General features: G+C 41.0%; 1 protein-coding gene across 2 annotated transcripts; it reads right to left on the minus strand.

The window, feature by feature from the left end:
- Positions 1-1,831: 1,831 nt before the first annotated feature.
- On the minus strand, positions 1,832-17,023 carry LOC117259077 (P2Y purinoceptor 14-like). 2 transcript variants are annotated; one of them, XM_078167385.1, is made up of 4 exons: positions 16,968-17,023; positions 15,668-15,830; positions 13,349-13,608; positions 1,832-8,885 (listed from the first exon to the last, which is right to left on the minus strand). In XM_078167385.1, exons 2-4 carry the CDS (start codon positions 15,815-15,817, stop codon positions 8,174-8,176), a joined length of 1,122 nt encoding a protein of 373 aa, XP_078023511.1. In that variant the 5' UTR covers positions 15,818-15,830; positions 16,968-17,023; the 3' UTR covers positions 1,832-8,173. The 2 variants fall into 2 exon arrangements, with proteins under 2 accessions (XP_078023511.1, XP_033486178.2); XM_033630287.2 differs by lacking the exon at positions 16,968-17,023 and having other exon boundaries at positions 15,668-16,414.
- Positions 17,024-18,778: the final 1,755 nt, after the last annotated feature.

Raw genomic sequence — 18,778 nt, forward strand, 5'->3', positions numbered from 1 at the left:
CTTTTTTTTTACAGCAGAGATCCTGAGTATCTCAGAGAACACTACCCTCCATCAGGAGTGTTTGACAGATGGTTGAACAGCACTCTAAACCTCCTCCCTCCACACCTTTCACACGTGTCAGCAGAGGTCTGTGCCGACAATTCAGCCTGTTCTCACTCCAAAGTCATCATCAAATACTTCTGTTTGTCAGTGACTGTCAAGTTTGAAATGCTGCCAGTGACAACATGACATAAGGAGCCGGGAGGGGTGGTCCAACAAAGACCGGACTTTCACCTGGGATGTGTTCGCAGGAAATATTGTAGGACATTTAAGCAGCAAAACTAAAAACTTGTCAGGGTTTCAGCTTTGCATCTCCTTTGCATTTCCTGTTTGTTTTCAGTCTGTCTCTGTGTGTCCGCTGGGTGTGGCCTCCTGGTTCCCTCCTCCTGCCGATCCTCCTGAGTGCCAGCAGCAGCTGAACCTCATCAACAATCAAACCACTGCAGTATAAAACCCAGCTCAGACATCCAGACTCTGTCAGATTGTTCAATCTCCTCTGCAGTTCACCACACCAGCCTCAAACATCACACATTAAAACCAAACATTACCTCATGGAGGCTAGAAGAACTACTAAGTTGATTTTAGAAGATAAGATTTTTAGAAACTTTGAATCAGAAATTGTATTTAATCATAAATACTTAAAGAAAAAATACACAAAATGTTGGACACCTGGCCATTAAAATGTAACGTGTAATACACCTCTGAGACCCTGTGTCCTCATGTGAGGACATTACATTTTGGGTTTACTTGACCTTATACTTCATTCTACTGAACTTAGATTTGTTGTGTTCATTCATGGACACTTTTTTTGCACCATCTAGTGGCAGTATGAGCACAATACACTAACCCAGGTAAAAACAAGACGGCAGCGATGTCTGCCAAGTCAGTCTGCAGACGACCCCGACACAAAAGTGGACATGGTCCAAAACCTGATCACATTTTATGGTTGAATCTTGTTTATTAATGATTAATAATGTTTGTAGATAGATATGGCAACTAATTTGACCAATTTTAGCAAAAGTAACAAAATAAGACAATGTTACTTAGGAAGTACTCGTTTGAGGACATTGGGACTTTATTATCATCTTGTTTGAGGACATTGGGACAATATTATCATCTTGTTTGAGGACATTGGGACTTTATTATCGTCTCCTTTGGGGACATCGGGACATTATTATCGTTGACAATATCTAGATTTTTATACTTGTCCAACACATTCTCACTCCAACCTCGTCACATATTGACGTTTTGGTCATGGACTTTCCACGTCCACATGTGATGTGCAAGGCACCCTGGGTGTGTTGGTTGTTGATGTTCTGGGACGCCGTGTCAAGTCCTCTTTCAAGGTACACTTCCATTTTCACGGGAAATTTCACATTTACATACAGTCTCTTTCCAAAATAAACGCACTACATCGGTACAACACCACAAAATTACATTTTTTTACCTTCAACAATGAGAACGTGGTTAGCTTTAGGAAAAATGAACAGGGTTTGGCTTTAGAACCTTACGGGATGCGAACACTGCTCTCTCAGTTGAAATTTGGTGTTTGTTGGACCCATCCACCACTCCTCCTGCCCGCCCCACTTGGACTTGCCGCCTTAATTTTCGTCCTTGTTGGTTTCTGACGCCACAAGTCACTGCCCAAGCACTAGATTTCGACAACTTCAGAGTGAGACCATGCTCACTTATCGGGTCCTACTGATCCCAAATAGGAGAAATTAAAAATGCATACCAAACAAAATTTTCTGACTCAGGAGGACATGGAGCAGAGAGAACAAAATTAACAATCTATTGACAATAAATTTTATTTTTGACGTTTCTTCTCGCTACACCACTAACTTTTATTTCAATGCGAACTGAATAGAACACGATTGTCACACACATGCACGAGGAGGTGGAGGAGACAGTGAAAACATCCTGAGTTTTACAAGCAGCATCTATTGTCCATTGTCTTACAGTTCAACATAACTGATGAACCACATTTCATCACAATCCATCCAATAGGTGTTGAGATATTTCAGTCACTGACCGACTGAACAAAGCCAGGAGCCACCAACAATACAAAACATTAATTAATTTTTCCAAGTTACAACTTCTATCCTATTCAGAAATGACACATCATCTTATTTTTTTTATTAAAATATACAATTAACAGAAAGTAAATATAAATATAACAAGTTAATATATTGTACAGGAAACACGACTCCAAACCAGAGAGCAGTTTGTGAGCAGGTTGCAGCTCAGATGCCTCTGCGCAAGTTCAGATCTCAAAGATTAATAAACCAGCAGTTTCAAACTAAAACACTAACCACTTGTGTAAGTATGAATGTGTCTCATAAACCACAATTTTGAGATTAGAGAGACTTTAGTTCCAAAATTCAGTTTAACAGCTCCACCTTAGAGAGGAATTATTGTGCAAGAAAATGTTCTGCAGTCGTCAGAAACAGGACGCACAAACAACCTGCCTGATGCAACAACACTGAGACCAACACAATTTCTGTTGGAGGAAATGTTAAACTGTTAATGATGACGAGTCACTTCCTACATACCTATATATATATATATATTTTTTTTTTTTGGACTTCCTCTTTAAAGTTAATTTACGCATTTGTGTGACTGTTGGCTTCACAGGACTTTATTTTGTCATGAAACTCACATGCAACAACCATGTTGAAAGAATTATTGGTAACAGTTCCCCCTGACCGCACAATCTGTTTGCCACCGTCATGAGTTCTGCAGACATTAACATGTAGTTCTCCTTTGGGTCTTAACAGGTAAAAATATAATGTTTTAACACGTCAAATGTGCATTAAAGCAACACTTAACTTTCTGGAAATGTTATGCTTTTTTTTGTTTAGGTTAAAATGCTATTAATAAGCTGATGCTATTAATAAGCTGTCTGTCTTCCCCATGTGGAGGCCTCCCATTGACGTAACCGCTCGTGTAACATGAGTCTGTGAGACAACAAATAGGCTAGTAACAGGGACGCTTGTGGGTATAAACTTTTCTCCGTAACAATGGCAGACAAATACGGACCACTGCTTCCACCTCCAGCCGCTCCAACGGGGAAATCAGTTGGCAAAAGAAAGAATATAGCAGAAAAAGCTAACACTATAAGAGAGAACTCGAAGCTGCAAGAGCCAAAACTCGGGTCAACATTGGCTCTGCCTTCGAGCAATGGCGAAGACTGATGCAGCTTCATCCTGAGCTAAAAAGGGACGAGATGGTCGCAGAGTTTCTGCTGGACAGGTATGTTTAGTTCACTCTAATGTAACATAGGCTATAACGTTATATATGACAACACAGCATCCAGTTGCTAACGTTAGCCTACTGTAGCGTAGCCTCTGAAACATTAACGTTATCTTCCTTGTACGTTTCCACTTACTAGTAACGTTAACGCTACTATCTAACGTTAGCACTGTAACCTTATTTTAAAACTCATCAGTCATCACTGACTCCGGTTGAGTTTTAAAACCCAGGGTTGCGTTTGACTGTCTTGGTTGTAACATTACACTCACTCTCCTCTTCCGTGTATCTAACGTTACCTTGCCGACGCCTACGTATATTAAAGATGTAATGAGGATGTAATGGAGGAGGGGGGAGTAGGCCTTTGGAGGGAGGTGGACTTGTGGATGTTCAAATTTTTTCTAAGTGCTGTGTGAAATGCAAGAAAGGTAAGAGTAGCTTTAAGATGACAGAAAATGTCCTGTTAACAAGAACATTTCTGACCTCTTAAGACGCTTCTATGCCATTGGTTGGCGTCAGTACGCCCCTTTTTAACGTAGCAACTGTGTTGGCCAGCGTGGGCTCTTGTTAGTAGGTAGTTCTGGCTACGTACCTATCACCTGTCCTCTACGCAACTTCACCTTAGCATTTAGGACAGTCCATTTTGCGTGGGTCTTGAACTCATGGTGACTGAAGACAGTGAATGTCCTCTGGAAGCTTTTTAAGCCACTGTGGCCGTAACGTACCACAGCCTGTGTGTTTTCATCCAGTGTAAATTATATAGAAATTCTTCTTAAACACAAACGTGGTGTTTTATTCAGGAAAATTGAGCTTTGTTTCCACCTTATTCCTGGCTCCCATGATACCTTGCATTTTCCTATGGTAGCAGTCTAGAACAGTATGCTAACGGTATGCTAGTCCTCTTTTCTGGAGTGACCATAGATATATATACATAGATGCCGCACCCTGGCTTGTGGGATGCGTCAATACCGCCGCCATCTTGCCTAGGTGCACTGACCGGTTCAGACCCGTGTCAGACTCGGCAAAAATGCCACATTTTTGTACGAACGACAGAAGTGTTAAAACCAAGCAGAAGGGAATAACATTCCACAGGTAAGAAGTTGTTTTACAATATTTTACTGTTACGAACATGTTTAATGAGATATATATCTCAAAAAGTGATCCTTCTTTTAAGCTAATCAGGTAAAGTAACTGTCCTGATCTGGTCCTAATGCCAAATTAAGCTAACGCTATGTCACACAACTTAAAGAAAAAAGGTTAACATTTATATAATAACGTTATTACTTATAAAATTATGATGCTTTGTCAAACAGCTATGTCGGTGTATGTGTTATTCCAAGTTGTCAACTATCTGTTTCATGGCACCAACGTGACATAACGCAGTATAACGTTAGTAGTTAACTTGTGGCCTGAATTGTAACTACAAATTATGTGGAACTGCGTTTTTTTCTGACACACTTATTTTGTGTGTAGTTTCCCAAAAAACACAGATAGGAGACGGGCATGGGTAGCAGCAGTGAGGAGAAAGGACTTTGTCCCGAGTGACTCCTCAGTCATCTGCAGCTGTCACTTCAGACCTGAGGACTTCGATAGGACTGGGCAGACTGTCCGTTTAAGGGACGGAGTGACTCCCTCTGTATTATATTTTTGTAAATATGACCTAATAATGTTCTGTGTCCAGGCTCCCATGAGCACTGTGGTGTTATACGTATGAGATTAAAGCAAAATTTTGTGTAAACATGCAGCTCTAAGTCATTTATTTTCACTTGTACAAAACCAACATTTGTTAATCAGAATCTGCACTGCAGCTCGGCACAGCCCTGCTGATACACTATTTTTTGCACATTGTGTGAAATGTGAATAAAAATTTATAGTCAAAATTAATAATTAAATGACATTTAAGTTTAAATGTGTTGTAGAACTATTACTGTTACTTTATCTACATAAGATCAAATATTTTGGTATGAACAACTGCATTTTTTATTTAACCAAGTATCCTGTATCATAACTACATGTCTGACAATTGTAACAAACCAAACCGTATGAAAATCGGTTGAGAATTCAGCGAGTAATGATGATTTTAATCATAAATAATCTCCTGCCTCAATAGCCATACATGCATTAGGCAGCGCGGCTCCACCTGGGCAAGATGGCGGCCGCGTTGATGCACGCTCCAATGAGGAGCACCGTTGAATGCGGCCTCTAAGTATATATATCTATGTGGAGTGATTAGGAAATAAAACGTGGAACACAGCGTCTGTTATAGCTAAGACGGTATAATGTGATCATGTTGTCTCTGACAGCCGTCTCAAAGCATTTGTTGTTTTCCTTTTTAACCAAGCGTATTAGCAATTAGCTTGCCTTGCTCCGTTAGCATAATGTTAAATTCAACACAGCCCAAGCTAGCTAATGGTAAACATCTGCTCCTTCTAAAACATGATTTATGATTTCTTACAACTCATAAACAGACAATAACACATGAGGCAAACAGTTTGCATAATTCAGTGTTAATTTTAGCTCCATATAAAGTGAATAAACGTGATGTTTACCAGCTAACACTCCGCTCATCTGCCTTAATGACAGTTCACACATTTTTATCACCGCTGGCTTATTAAATCTGAGTTCTGCCGTGTGAAACATGACACTGAATTCAGCAGCAGCCCTATTATCAGTTATATGTAGAAGTGGTAACACAAATAATTTTATATATTATTTTATATAAGAATTATTGCACATCAGTAACACACTCAGAATAGATTGCTAAACATGATGTCCAGTGTACTCTAATTTAATTCTACCATCTAGTGGACACAATGTACACCGAATACTATTTAATCTGGAATATCCAAAATATATTGCGCATGTACTGTGGCATTCAAAAGTTTGGGCCCCCCTGGTCAAAATTTCGTTTACTGTGAGTAGTAATTAAGTAAGTAGAAGATGAAGAGACATGACGTTAAAGATGACACATTTCTTCAATATTTTAAGCAAGATTACTTTTTAATTTCAGTTTTTACAGAAAAAAAGGAAAAGGACCTGAAGCAAAACTTTGGGCACCCTGCATGGTCAGTGCTCAGTAGCGCCCTCTTTGGCAGGTACCACAGCTTCTAAACACTTTGTGTATCCAGCTCAGAGTCTTTCAGTTCTTGTTTGGAGGATTTTCAGCCATTCTTCCTGCAAAAGGCTTCTAGCTCTGTGAGATTCTTGGGCCGTCTTCATGCTCTGCTCGTTGAGCTCTATCCACAGATGTTTAATGATGTTTAGGTCGGGGGACTGTGAGGGGCGTGGCCAAACCTTCAGCTGGCTCCTCTTGAGGTCGTCCATTGTGAATCTGGAGGTGTGTTTAGGATCATTGTCCTGTTGTAGAAGCCATCCTCTCTTCATCTGCAGCTTTTTTACAGATGCTGTGATGTCTGGAATTTAACTGAACCCATTCTTCTCTCTACCTGTGAAATGTTCCCTGTGCCACTGGCTGCAACACAAGCCCAAAGCATCATCCATCCACCCCCGTGTTTAACAGTTTGTTCTCCAAACATACCTTTGCTCATTGTGTCCAGAAAGTTCTGTTTTACCTTCATCAGTCCACAGGACTTGTTTCCAAAAAGCATCAGGCTTGTTCAGATGTTCCTTTGCAAACTTGTGAGGCTGAATGTTGTGGTGAGGACACAGGAAAGGTTTTCTTCTGATGACTCTTCCATGAAGCTCATATTTGTCCAGGTGTGTCTGCACAGTAGAACAGTGCACCACCACTCCAGAGTCTGAGAAATCTTCCTGCAGGTCTTTTGCAGCCTTTCTAACAATCCTACGAGCAGCTCTCTCACAAAGTTTTCAGCTTGACCTCCACAGTTCCTGTTAACTGCCATTTCTTACTGACATGACCAACAGCAGAGGAAACAGCTCCCTGAAAACACTTTGCTATCTTCTTCTAGTCTTCATCAGGTCTTTTAGTGTTCAGAGTGCTAGGCAGCTGTTTAGAGGAGCCCATGGCTGCTGATTGTTGGGACAAGCTTTCAGGAGTCAGAGTCTTTATAAAGCTTTGAAATGAGCATCATCTGGCCTTTGCTAACGATGACTGTGAACAAGCCAGAGCCCTAACAAGCTCATTAAGGTCTGAGACCCTGGGAGAAGTTGTCTGAGAGCTCGGGGTGCCCAGACCTTTGCATGGTGCTACTCTCCTTTTTTACTCTAAAATTGTACAAAGCAAAATTAAAACACTGATCTTGCTTAAAATGGTGAAAAACATGTTTCATCTGTCACTTCATGCCTTTTGGAGATCAGTTCATCTTCTTCTTACTTAACTATTCACAGTAAATGAAATTTTGACCACGGGTGGCAAACTTTTGCATGCTATTGTAAACATAGTCAGTGTAACAGATATTTTGCAGAAGCAGTGCAGCATTTATAGATTAAAATATGAGGGGTAGCTTGACCTCATTATGTTTTGTTTTCCTCTAAAGGAACAGAGCACACTTCTGACAACACCCAGCCAGTGATGCTGTCTGTGGTTAGATAATAAAGAGACTTAAACTTTCAACCAGAGAAGACAGAGAGCCACACACAGCACTAATTTAACACCCTGCAAATGCAGCTACAAACAGAATTATACTTTTCTCATGTTGAAGACAAGCTGGTGTTGTTTTACTGAATTTAAGAGTTGATGAATGTTGTTTAGAAATTTCTCAGTTTCTTGTCCTTTAGTTTACTGATATCATTTCTCTCTGAGGTCTTCCAACCTTCCAAAGAGGCAGCCATGCTAAAGTGCACGAGTAAATCAGCTGAAAGGCTCCACTTTAACCAGCAGATGTTGGTCTTTGTATGAATTTGCAGTTGTAATGTGAATGTTGGTTATTTAACAACACAAGGCACAAGTGTTTGTGTCTTTAAGCTAGAGCACGCCGGGCTGTTTCGTTGTCACAGTGAGTGACATCTTCCTGTTGATTTTGAGGGTGCTCATCCGCCCATCGCTGCTCCTCCTTTCAGTGTTTGCACCTTGTGTTGCAGCCTGTGTGATGCTGAACAGCCTCCTCGGGCTCAGATGCGCCCGGAAGGCTTTGCAGAAGATGAAATAGATAAGTGGGTCCAGGCAGACGTTGAGAATTGACAACATGATGGTCAGCTCCTTCAGGTAGTAGAACACCTGCCTTAATGAGCACTGACGCCTCAGGAAGGCGTAGGGAAGGCGCACCAGGTGGTACGGGACGAAGCAAAGGCAGAAGAGGCTGACCAGCACCAACATGTTCCTGCGTGATTTGGAGAGTTTCTTGGAGTTGGAGGATGCCGGCTGCCTGTGCTGGGCCAGCGACAGCCTGCAGGAGGTGCCATAGTAGAAGAAGATCAGGGAGATGAGGACAAGCAAGAAGATGGCGGCGGAGCAGGTGTGGATGATTTTGTAGAACAGGCTGAGCTGCTCGCTGTGCAGGACGTCACAGGTCACTATGTCAGAGACGGAGGACAATGATTCCTTGGTGAGGAGTGACACGATGACATAGGCGCTTGAGGTGGCCAAAAGGAAAACCCAGGTCAGCGTGGAGATGATGTGAGCGGCTCGCACCGTCTGCAGGATGTGATTTCCTAAAGGATGGACGATCTTTAGATACCTGGAGAGAGGAGAGGCAGGTAGATGAGTCATAGCCAACACTGTCGACACACGACCTTATGACTTGAAAAAATGTTGGCATCGTACATTTCTACAAACTTAGCAACGCCTATGACTGGGGGCTAAAAAGCTGCTAGAAACAGCCACAAGTTGCTTAAAAAAACATATTTCAAGGCTAAAAAAACACTGAAAAAAGCCACTGGTCCCTAAAAAACACCCATGTCTGTTGCCTGAAATGCTGCAGGAAAAAGAGCAAAAGGTCGTTAAAAAAAGGGCTTATAAGCTGCTGGAAAAACAGTGACATTGGGGGCCTAAGAAGCTGCTAAAAATAGCATTTGAGGGCTTAGAAGCTGCTGGAAAAACAACAACGTGTCTCAAAAAAACAAAAACCTACGTTTGGGGACTAACAAACTTCTGGAAAAGACAGGGACCTTGTTAAAAAACATCCCTGTTTGGGGGCTAAAAAGCTACTGGAAAACAGTGACATTGGCGGCCTAAGAAGCTGTAGGAAAAGAGCAACAGGTTGCTAAAAATCGCCCACACTTGGGGGCAAACAACCTGCTAGAAAGCACAATTTATTTTTAAAAAGGAGATGAAAAAGAGCCTTGGGTCACTAAAAATCACTGATGTCTGTTGCCCAAAAATCCGCTGTTAAAAAAAAGCACTGTGTGGGGACTAAAAAGCTGCTAGAAAGAGCCACAAGTTGCAACAAAACTAAAAACACGTTTGAGGAGGTAAAAGCCGCTGGAAAAAAGGGCCATGGGTTGCTAATCAACACCCAAGTTTGGGGGCTAACACACTGCTGGGAAAAGAGCCACAGGGCCCTAAAAAACACCCATGTTTGTTGCCTAAAAAGCTGCTGGAAAAACAGTGACGGGTGCATTAAAAACACCCACATTTAGGGGCCAAAATCCTGCAGGGCAAACAGTGACAGGTCCCTAAAAACACCCGTGTTTGGGGGCCAGAAAGCTGCTGGAAAAAAAGCAATGACTTGCTAAAAACCAACCGGTTTTGTTGTTTGTCGGTCTTGGCAGGCATCTCGCCTTGGTCACACACCATCCACCGTCCCCTCCCCCTCACGATGACAAAGTCAGCTCATAAACTGCGTCACTTTAAAAAGGATTATGATGTTTCTCCTTGTGACAGAGCTGCACCAGACAAAAGGTCAAGATACAATTTTGCAAAACCCACAATTATGATTACTGATATTTTTTATGTCTAGTGCCCAAAACGTTAAAATGCATTAAAAGAGGCTTTATTTATCAAATAACACAGGACTGTTGGAATTCAGCCTTAGCATACCCATCCTTTTTAGACATCACACACAAGTGCTGTTTCTTCCACACTATCTGCACATGCTTATTAGGGTGTGTATAAATGTGCAGAAAGACCGCACTATCCTCCACACCACTTCCTGCACTGATGTTAAATGTTTTGCACAAACTGGTGCATCGGTTAAGTCTGCGGTACTGAATTTGTTTTTTGACATGGGACACTGAGTTCATGATATGGTTGATGTGCAAATTCACATGAGGTCAAGTTTACTCAACACCTGAGGGCAAAAGCAGACACAGCCTTGTTTCCTTTCTCTGAAACACTAAATGGTTCTGAGTTTTCTGCATCTTACGAAACAAGAAAACAGCCGATAGAAGTGGTGTGGTGGTGTGTTTACGTATGTGCTGATAGACGTGTAGTCGAGTTTAGAAGCTGCTTTAATGCAACATGACATCTATGATGTGGTCGGAAGGACAGCTCTGAAGCCAGATGTTGTGAAATAGTTACTGCGATCAGACTGATGTGATCTACAGACAGGCAGCCATCAGTTAAGGAATCAGGCTGTCTGAGGGGGCATGGGGGAAATAAGTAAACAAGAAACCACCTCTATGTGGTGGGTTAAGTTTCTAGCCCAGGTTAGAAGGGTCATTCAGGAGGGAACCAAGAGTTGGTGTTTTCAGGAAACCAGCATTGTACAGTGTTTGTACCACCAAATGTGGGCGTGTTAAACTAATCTGTCACTGCAGTTTTTAGCAAAATGTCACCACATTTCCAGTGGCATTTTTGCATTTGGCTTTTTTTTTTTTTAGCAACCTGTCACTACATCTCGAGCAGCATTTGTGCCCCGGAAGGTGGGTGGGGTTTTTTTCCACAACTCATCCCTGTATTTCTAGGGGTGTTTCTGTTTTTACTGATCTGTCACTGCAGTTCCAGATGTATTTGTGTCATCAAATGTGGGTTTTTTTTTTTCAGCAACCTGTCACACCTGTCTTGTGCCCTCGAGGGTGGGCATTTTTTTAATGACCTGTCACTGTATTTCCAGCAGTGTTTCTACAACCAAATGTGTTCGTTTTTTACTGATCAGTCACTGCAATTCCGGTGGCATTTGTGCCACCAAATGTGGGCTTTTTTTAGTGAACCAACACTGTGTTTCCAGTGTCATTTTTGCCATTGAACCCAATGCCTTTCAGTGAACTATCACTACATTTCCAGCAGTAATTGTTCCCCCTCAGGTGGGCATCTAATAATGATCTCTCACTGCCTGTCCAGCAGCGTTTCTGCCACCAAACATGGGTGTTGTTTACTGATCTGTCGCTGCAATCCCAGTGACATTTGCATCACAAAAAATGGCCATTTTTTAGTGAACCATCACTGTGTTTCCAGCAGCGTTTTTGTTAAACAAGGAGAAGATCTTTCAAGATTTTTACCTCCAACTCAACTTTGATCAAACTAAAACTACAGGTTGCTCAGTCAAAACATCTTCTCAGTACTGCAGCACATCTGTCTGTATTAGAAAACCACATCCTGATGCTTTTTAAGCATAAATCTCACATCCTTATAATGAGAAGAAAACCTGTTCAGAGCAGCAGTTGAGGCCGCATATTTATAGTCATAGTACAAAACTGTTGAATTCAGTCTGCTAGTTCACTTCATCTTTTAATCTTATCTTGTCTCACACCTTCATGCAGAAGTGACACTCGGAGGTATTTTTACTTACTGCCGACATTAACTAAAGGCCTTAACTTTACTGATAGTGATCTGACAGGTATCTCACAGATTTCTGTCTCTCGCATTTGATCTGTTTGGATGAAGTGTTACAGGGTACTCTCCCCTCACTGAGCTCTCACAGTCAAAATGAGGAAGGAGGAAACCTCAATGAGCAACAATAAAAAGAAGATAAGAACATTTTTTCCTTGATATGCAAACACATCGTGGAATCACTCCTGAAAGTGCAGAGGACTGTTTGATTCAAAGTGTTCAGTGACGGAATCAGGAAGTGGTCAACCAACCAGCCAAACATCCACCAAAATGCTGCCTCAGTGTGGCACCCTGACCTCAATTAAATCAAATAATGCAGCGAAACATCTAACCCCATTTAGTTTTCTCTGAAATTATTGCAACACTTGGTTTTGACTAAAGTGATGTCAAACACCCACCAGAAGACTTTCACACTGAAACCACAATTTACGTTGTCACACAGGGGTGTTAGTGACGAATGCCTCCCAAACGCTTAAAGATTTTGAGATGACTTTTGAAAGACTGAAGTGTGACAGCCGCTCACATCTAATGACAATGTGAGTTTTTAGTCAAACACTTTAAGATTTTGCAAGGACTGGGGATCTTGCAGGGTCACTATTTGTAAGACTACAATTAAATTTTACATATTCGCAATTAAATCACATAAATCTAGAAACACAAGATAAAAGGTGTCACATGTCGACAGTATTCTCGTCAATCCAACATCAACATAATCCATAAAGATAACTGTACTTGCATACGAACTTTAAATTTTGGATTTGCCACGTTAACGAACTACCAGCCTCCGTTGGTTAGCTGGGTTATTTTAGTGGGAGGAGAGACAGAGACTTGTTCACATTCTTGCGCCTCCTCAGAGTCACCTCCAACATTTACTCTCCATGTTTGTCAAGCACTGTTTGCAAGAAAGGTAATGCATCAAAATGAGTATATATTCCATGTAATCATGAGCCAAGACTAAAAACTTAGATAATGTTAAACATGTTTGATTTTGTCACATTGTCGAGACGAGAGAAAGACCGACTCAAGTTTTATGACCACCATAAACCACAGGTATGAGCTCATGAAGGCGCACCAACTTTGGTTAAACTCTCAAGCTTTTATTCTGAAATCAGCAATTTGTCTGACAGTGAAATCACTTGTTCAGTTGTTTGGTGAAAGGCTGGCATAGGAGGTGCCATGAGGTCGATTTTGTTTCAGTTGGACAAAGCCAAGCTAGCTGCTTCTAGCCTTTATGCTAAGCTAAGCTAACCAGCTACTGGCTCCAGCTTCACTTTCAGTGCGCAGACATGACAGTGATACCAGTCTCAGTAAGATGCTGAGCTTTTCCTTTATATTCAATGTGAAATCAAAATCTCACTGACCCTGACACCAGCTAATAACAAGCTCCTCCACCTTCCCTCAACGCCCCGTTGCAGTCCAGCCCAGTCCTACCTGTTAGCTGCGATGTAACCCATGAACAGGATGCTGGCATACATGTTAAGGTAGAAGGCGGCGGCACCAAAGGTGCAGTAGATCCGACGTATAGAGACGGAGTTGCTGGTGTAGTTGGTGATTCGGAGGGGCAAACAGAGGCTGATGAGGAAATCGGCGGCTGCTAGGTTCTTCAGGTAGATGGTCACGCTGCTGGACACCTGCTGCTGAGCTCGACAGAAGTAAACTTTCAGGGTGAAGCCGTTCAGAAGCAAACCCACCTGCAGGGGAGACAGGGTGTGGTAGAAATGCATTAGACATGAAGGAATGTCATGGTTTGGTAATGTGAGGAAACTCTGGCTGTTCGGAGGTAAAGACAAAGACTTTGATGATGTTCCTGCTGCCATGATAGAACTGTGTTAAACCAGGGTTACACATTAGCTGTCTTTTCACTAAAGGTGAATTTTAAGAAACTTTTCAAATGGATTATTCGCCTGAATAAAAAACATATTATATGCTTCTGCAAATCACAGATACATTACATTTGTACATTACACAAGATGTTGACAGCAGAATCAACTGATCAGTTGTGAGTTAAATGTTCACTATGCCAGAATTTAATTAGCAAAATCATTTCCTTATCCCACTGATCCATAGGGAGTATAAAGAGCAGGAAAGGTGGTGTAGCAAGGAAGTCAGGCTGGTGGATGCGTCAAACAAACACTGGACTTTCACCCATGAGACCACTGTTCATTTATCATGTGAAACTAAAACTCAACATTGACTTATTTTAACTTGAAGTACTCACAACTTTTACATAGTTACATAATTTGACATGACATATTAAGCCACTTTACGACATACTTATGTCCCGTATGTGCAACACATTTTCTCTCCGGGCCTTGCCACATAGCGACGCTCAGTCATGGACTTTCCATGTCGACATACGACGTCCAAGATACCCTGGGTGTGTTGGTTGTTGACGTTTGTTACATGCATTGTCTATTTTCAAAATACACTTCTGTTTTCGCAGGAAATGTACAGTTTGCATACAGTCTCTTTCAAAATAAAAGCACTACGACAGTACAGCATCACAAATTGATGTTTTTTTTTCCTTCAACAACAAACGCACGTGGTTGGGTCCAGGAAAAAAGAACAGGGTTTGCCTTTACAATCTTACGGAAAGTGAACCGACCTCCCGGGTGAAAGTCGGTGGTTGTTGGTGTGATGTTCTGTCTAGTTTATGCTCATGTGTTTGTGTCCACTTCCTGTTTTATTTTGAACTATGTTCTCATTGTGTTTAGTGTTTCTTTTACTTCCTGAGTTTTCCCGCCTTTGTTAATTTCCTCATGTGATTCACCTGTGTCTTGTTCCGCTCACCTGTGTGTGTAGTTAGTGATCAGCCCTTGTGTATTTAAAGTCCAGTGAGCGTTTCCCACATTCAGTTGCCAGATTGTCATTGTCACTCTCGATTGTTCACACACTCCCACCTTTTCCTTGTGTTTGATTCCTTTTGAGTGATTTCCCTGAATGGACTTTTCTGCCTTCACTGACTGCCCCCTGACCTCCTAAGTAAAGATTTAGATTTGATAAACCGTTCTTGGTGTTTTGTGTTTTTACTCTGCAACTGAGTCCCAGTTTTGTACTAGATCGTTACAGCTGGACCCATCCACACATCCAAGTCAATGACCATGCGCCAGTATTCCACGACTTCAGAGTGAGACGGGGTTGGTTTGTAACAAACGTATTTATTTTAACGAAAAACCACAATCTTTTTGGTAAAGCTAACCAAGAAGTTTTGGAGCCTAAAAACAAAACGTGCCTGCACCCCGTAACTTCAACATATTACGTGCCATTACCACGTAATGCGGTGTTGAGAGGTCGAGGATACCCCTGTGAGAAACCTGTTGCAGAAACCACGTCAAGCAAGTGTAAAAACTGTTGCCATATTTAAGATGATTTATATGTTGCTGTTTCCACACAGCTTTTCTAAAGCAGCACTACAAACTGCACATAAATATACATTCATGGAAACACAGCCATTGTCTGCCTCCTACTATTATACAAGAACAACATAAAGCAGAGTGAAATTTAAAGAAGCTTTAAGGATTTGACTGTGTCCATGCGTACAGCTGTGATCTCAGATTAGTGTGTCTGATAAACTTATTTTCAACAACAGCTGAGGCTCATCGGGTTTGTTCTGTTCAAGTTTTCCAGTTCGCAGTGAGGAGACAGGAACTGCATTTACAGTCAGGATTTGATTTGACAGTCAGGGTTCATTCTTACAAAAACTGTGCAAACAAATCATGTAGTTTCCTCAGTCAGAGTAAAGAGACTCACCAGGAACACCAGCGTGCAGACCACCAGGAAGAAAACGTTGGCCGAGGTGTTGACCTGATCGCAGTGAGTCGAAGCGCTGCCATTCGTCAGGTTGGACATTGAGGACTGGTTGAAGAACGGGGTCACTCCCGCTCCTCCGAGGTCGCTCATGTCTCTAGATGTTCTGCAAGAGTGGAACCCAAACAAATGATCTTTGAAGTGTTTCAACATTGTCCGTCTGCACACAGGAACTGATTAGAGCTGAAAGGGAAGTGACAGATCACCACAGCAGCAGCTGAGAAAATCTCACGATCAGAGCACGGACTAAAATACACCACAACCCATCAGACATCTAAATTTGACATGTCTGGTTAGAGGAGTCAGGTCCTGAACCACAGCACATCCCATCTGTCTCAGTAACCTGACTCCACCTGTTTCTGCCTTCTCTCATCAGAGTTTTTATACCAGCTCATTTCCTCTTGTTTCCTGCCACAGCATCAGTGTTGTTATGTTCCTCGTTACCTGTTCCTGTTCCTGACCTGCTCACCTGTCGCGCCCTCATGGATTCATTTAACTGTTTGGACTCCCTCATGTTGCCAACCTGTAAGCCTCTTCACTGTTTGCCTTGTGTGTGCATTTGTCTGAGTCCTCCTCCTTCTGTTAACCGAATTTACTAACGAGACAAACGTCCTTTTCAAACATCCTTAAATCAGTAACTTTTATCTTTAAGTGCAGTTTTGAAGCAGTAAGTAGTTCCCTTAGCTTGTTAGTTTCCCTGACTTAGTTCTACTTAATAAATATTTTTCATTTTATTCATTTTACTCACGATCACATCGCATGGTGTGGAGTTCAAACATTAGATACAATAACAGAACCGATTTAACCATAGGTGGAGCATTCTGAGAAACATAATGATGAGGTTATAAATAACATGACATCATCAGCAAAGAAAAGTACATTAAAATGTATAAATCCTTACCTACACTGATGATCCTGCAGATACTTAAACTTCACAAAGCTCAAAATACTTCTGCACACTGACTGCTGATACTTTAACAACAAGAAGCTGACACTACATTTGTACTTTAAACACTGATACTTTAATAACACGAATCTGAGAATACATCATACTGTTACTGCTGATACTTCACATGAACTCTGGAACACAAGTACTTTTACTTCAGGTATTATTACTACACAAAGCTGAAATTATTTCTCTACTTTTACTGCTGATACTTTAACTACATGAAGCCGAGAAAATGTCAGTACTTTTGCTTCTGATATTAAAAGTACACAGAGTAGAGTTACCTGCTGCACTCACCTGTCAGTCCGAGTCTCTGACGAGAAAAACTATTGCACTTCCTTGACAGCGAGAAGGAGGAAGACTGATGTGGTTTTAATTGTGTGTGACACGGCCGTTCATTTGCAAGTCAAACTCACACACACACACACACACACACACACACTGCTAGTTGTGATAAACAGGTCAGGTTCTCCATTACAGACACTTTCAAAGTTGATTCTGTCTGTATTATTTAAGAGCCATGTGTCTGCTCTGTCCTTTGTTTAGATTTAATTTGATAATTTAATTTTATTTATTTTTGTTGTTGTTGTTTTTTACTTATGTTTGCTCTTGAAAGATGTGACATAAATAAACTTATTTAATCACATGAAATGTTTTTTTAACACACTATAATATAGTAATAAACAGATCTAAGAGTTTATTAATGCATTTGTTAACAGCTATTACTCCTGTAGACACCCATAACTGTAGGAAAAAAGTGTACATTAATGCAACACTAAACACTATTTTTATATATCTGCTTAAAACTAATATTATAGAGAAGTGTTAGCCATTTGTTCAAAGGCAACACTTTACAATCATTAATAATTGGTAAATTGATAGTTAATTAAACTGTAATTTATAGTTACTTTATTAACAAAAAATAAAATGCTGATGTATGTTTACTTATTAGTAGTAATGCTATAATTATAACTGCTTTTTGTTACACACATTATAACATTTTAAATATTATTAAGTACTTGTTAATGGTTAATAATATGTTTGTAAACAGTGTATAAACATTAAATGGATGGCTATTATGAAGTTGTAACTGATGATTATAATGTGCTGTTGAACTGTTATTAAATACTGTGTGGTGCATCTGTAAACACTGGAACTTAATAATGGAGACCTAAATAATATCTATGGACAGTTTACAAACCATGTGTGCAACAATAAACTGTGAAAGTAACATAAATTATACTATTACCAAAAAGTTTTTATTATTATTTATTGTTTGTTAACAGTAAAATAACTATTAACCAAAGATTAATTAGCTCTCAGTTTACCATTTATTAATGATACTTATACACTCATCGGCCATTTTATTAGGTACACCTGTTCAACTGCTCGTTAACACAAACAGCTAATTAGCCAATCACATGGCAGCAGCTCAATGCATTTAGTCATGTAGACATGGTGAAGACGAGCTGCTGAAGTTCAAACGGAGCATCAGAATGATGAAGAAAGGTGATTGAAGTGACTTTGAACGTGGCATGGTTGTTGGTGCCAGACGGGCTGGTCTGAGTATTTACTGGGATTTTCAGCACAACCATCTCTAGGGTTTACAGAGGATGGTCCCAAAAAGAGAAAATATCCAGTGAGCCAAAATGCCTTGTTGATGCCAGAGGTCAGAGGAGAATGGCCAGACTGCTTCAAGATGATAGAAAGGCAACAGGAAGTCAAATAAGCACTGGTTCCAACCAAGGTGTGCAGAAGAGCATCTCTGAAGCAACAACACCTTGTCCAACCTTGAAGCAGATGGGCTACAGCAGCAGAAGACCACACCAGGTGCCACTCCTGTCAGCTAACAACAGGAAACTGAGGCTACAATTCACCAAAACTGGACAATAGAAGATTGGAAAAACCACATTCAGATGGAAGCATGGATCCATCCTGCCTTGTATCAACGCTTCAGGCTGCTGCTGGTGGTGTAATGGTGTGGGGGAGATTTTCTTAGTACCAACTGAGCATGGTTTAAACACCACAGCCTACCTGAGTATTGTTGCTGAGCGTGTCCATCCCTTTATGACCACAGTGTACCCATCTTCTGATGGCTACTTCCAGCA

This window comes from Epinephelus lanceolatus, chromosome 4 (genome assembly GCF_041903045.1).
Source record: "Epinephelus lanceolatus isolate andai-2023 chromosome 4, ASM4190304v1, whole genome shotgun sequence".
Lineage (NCBI taxonomy): Eukaryota > Metazoa > Chordata > Actinopteri > Perciformes > Serranidae > Epinephelus > Epinephelus lanceolatus.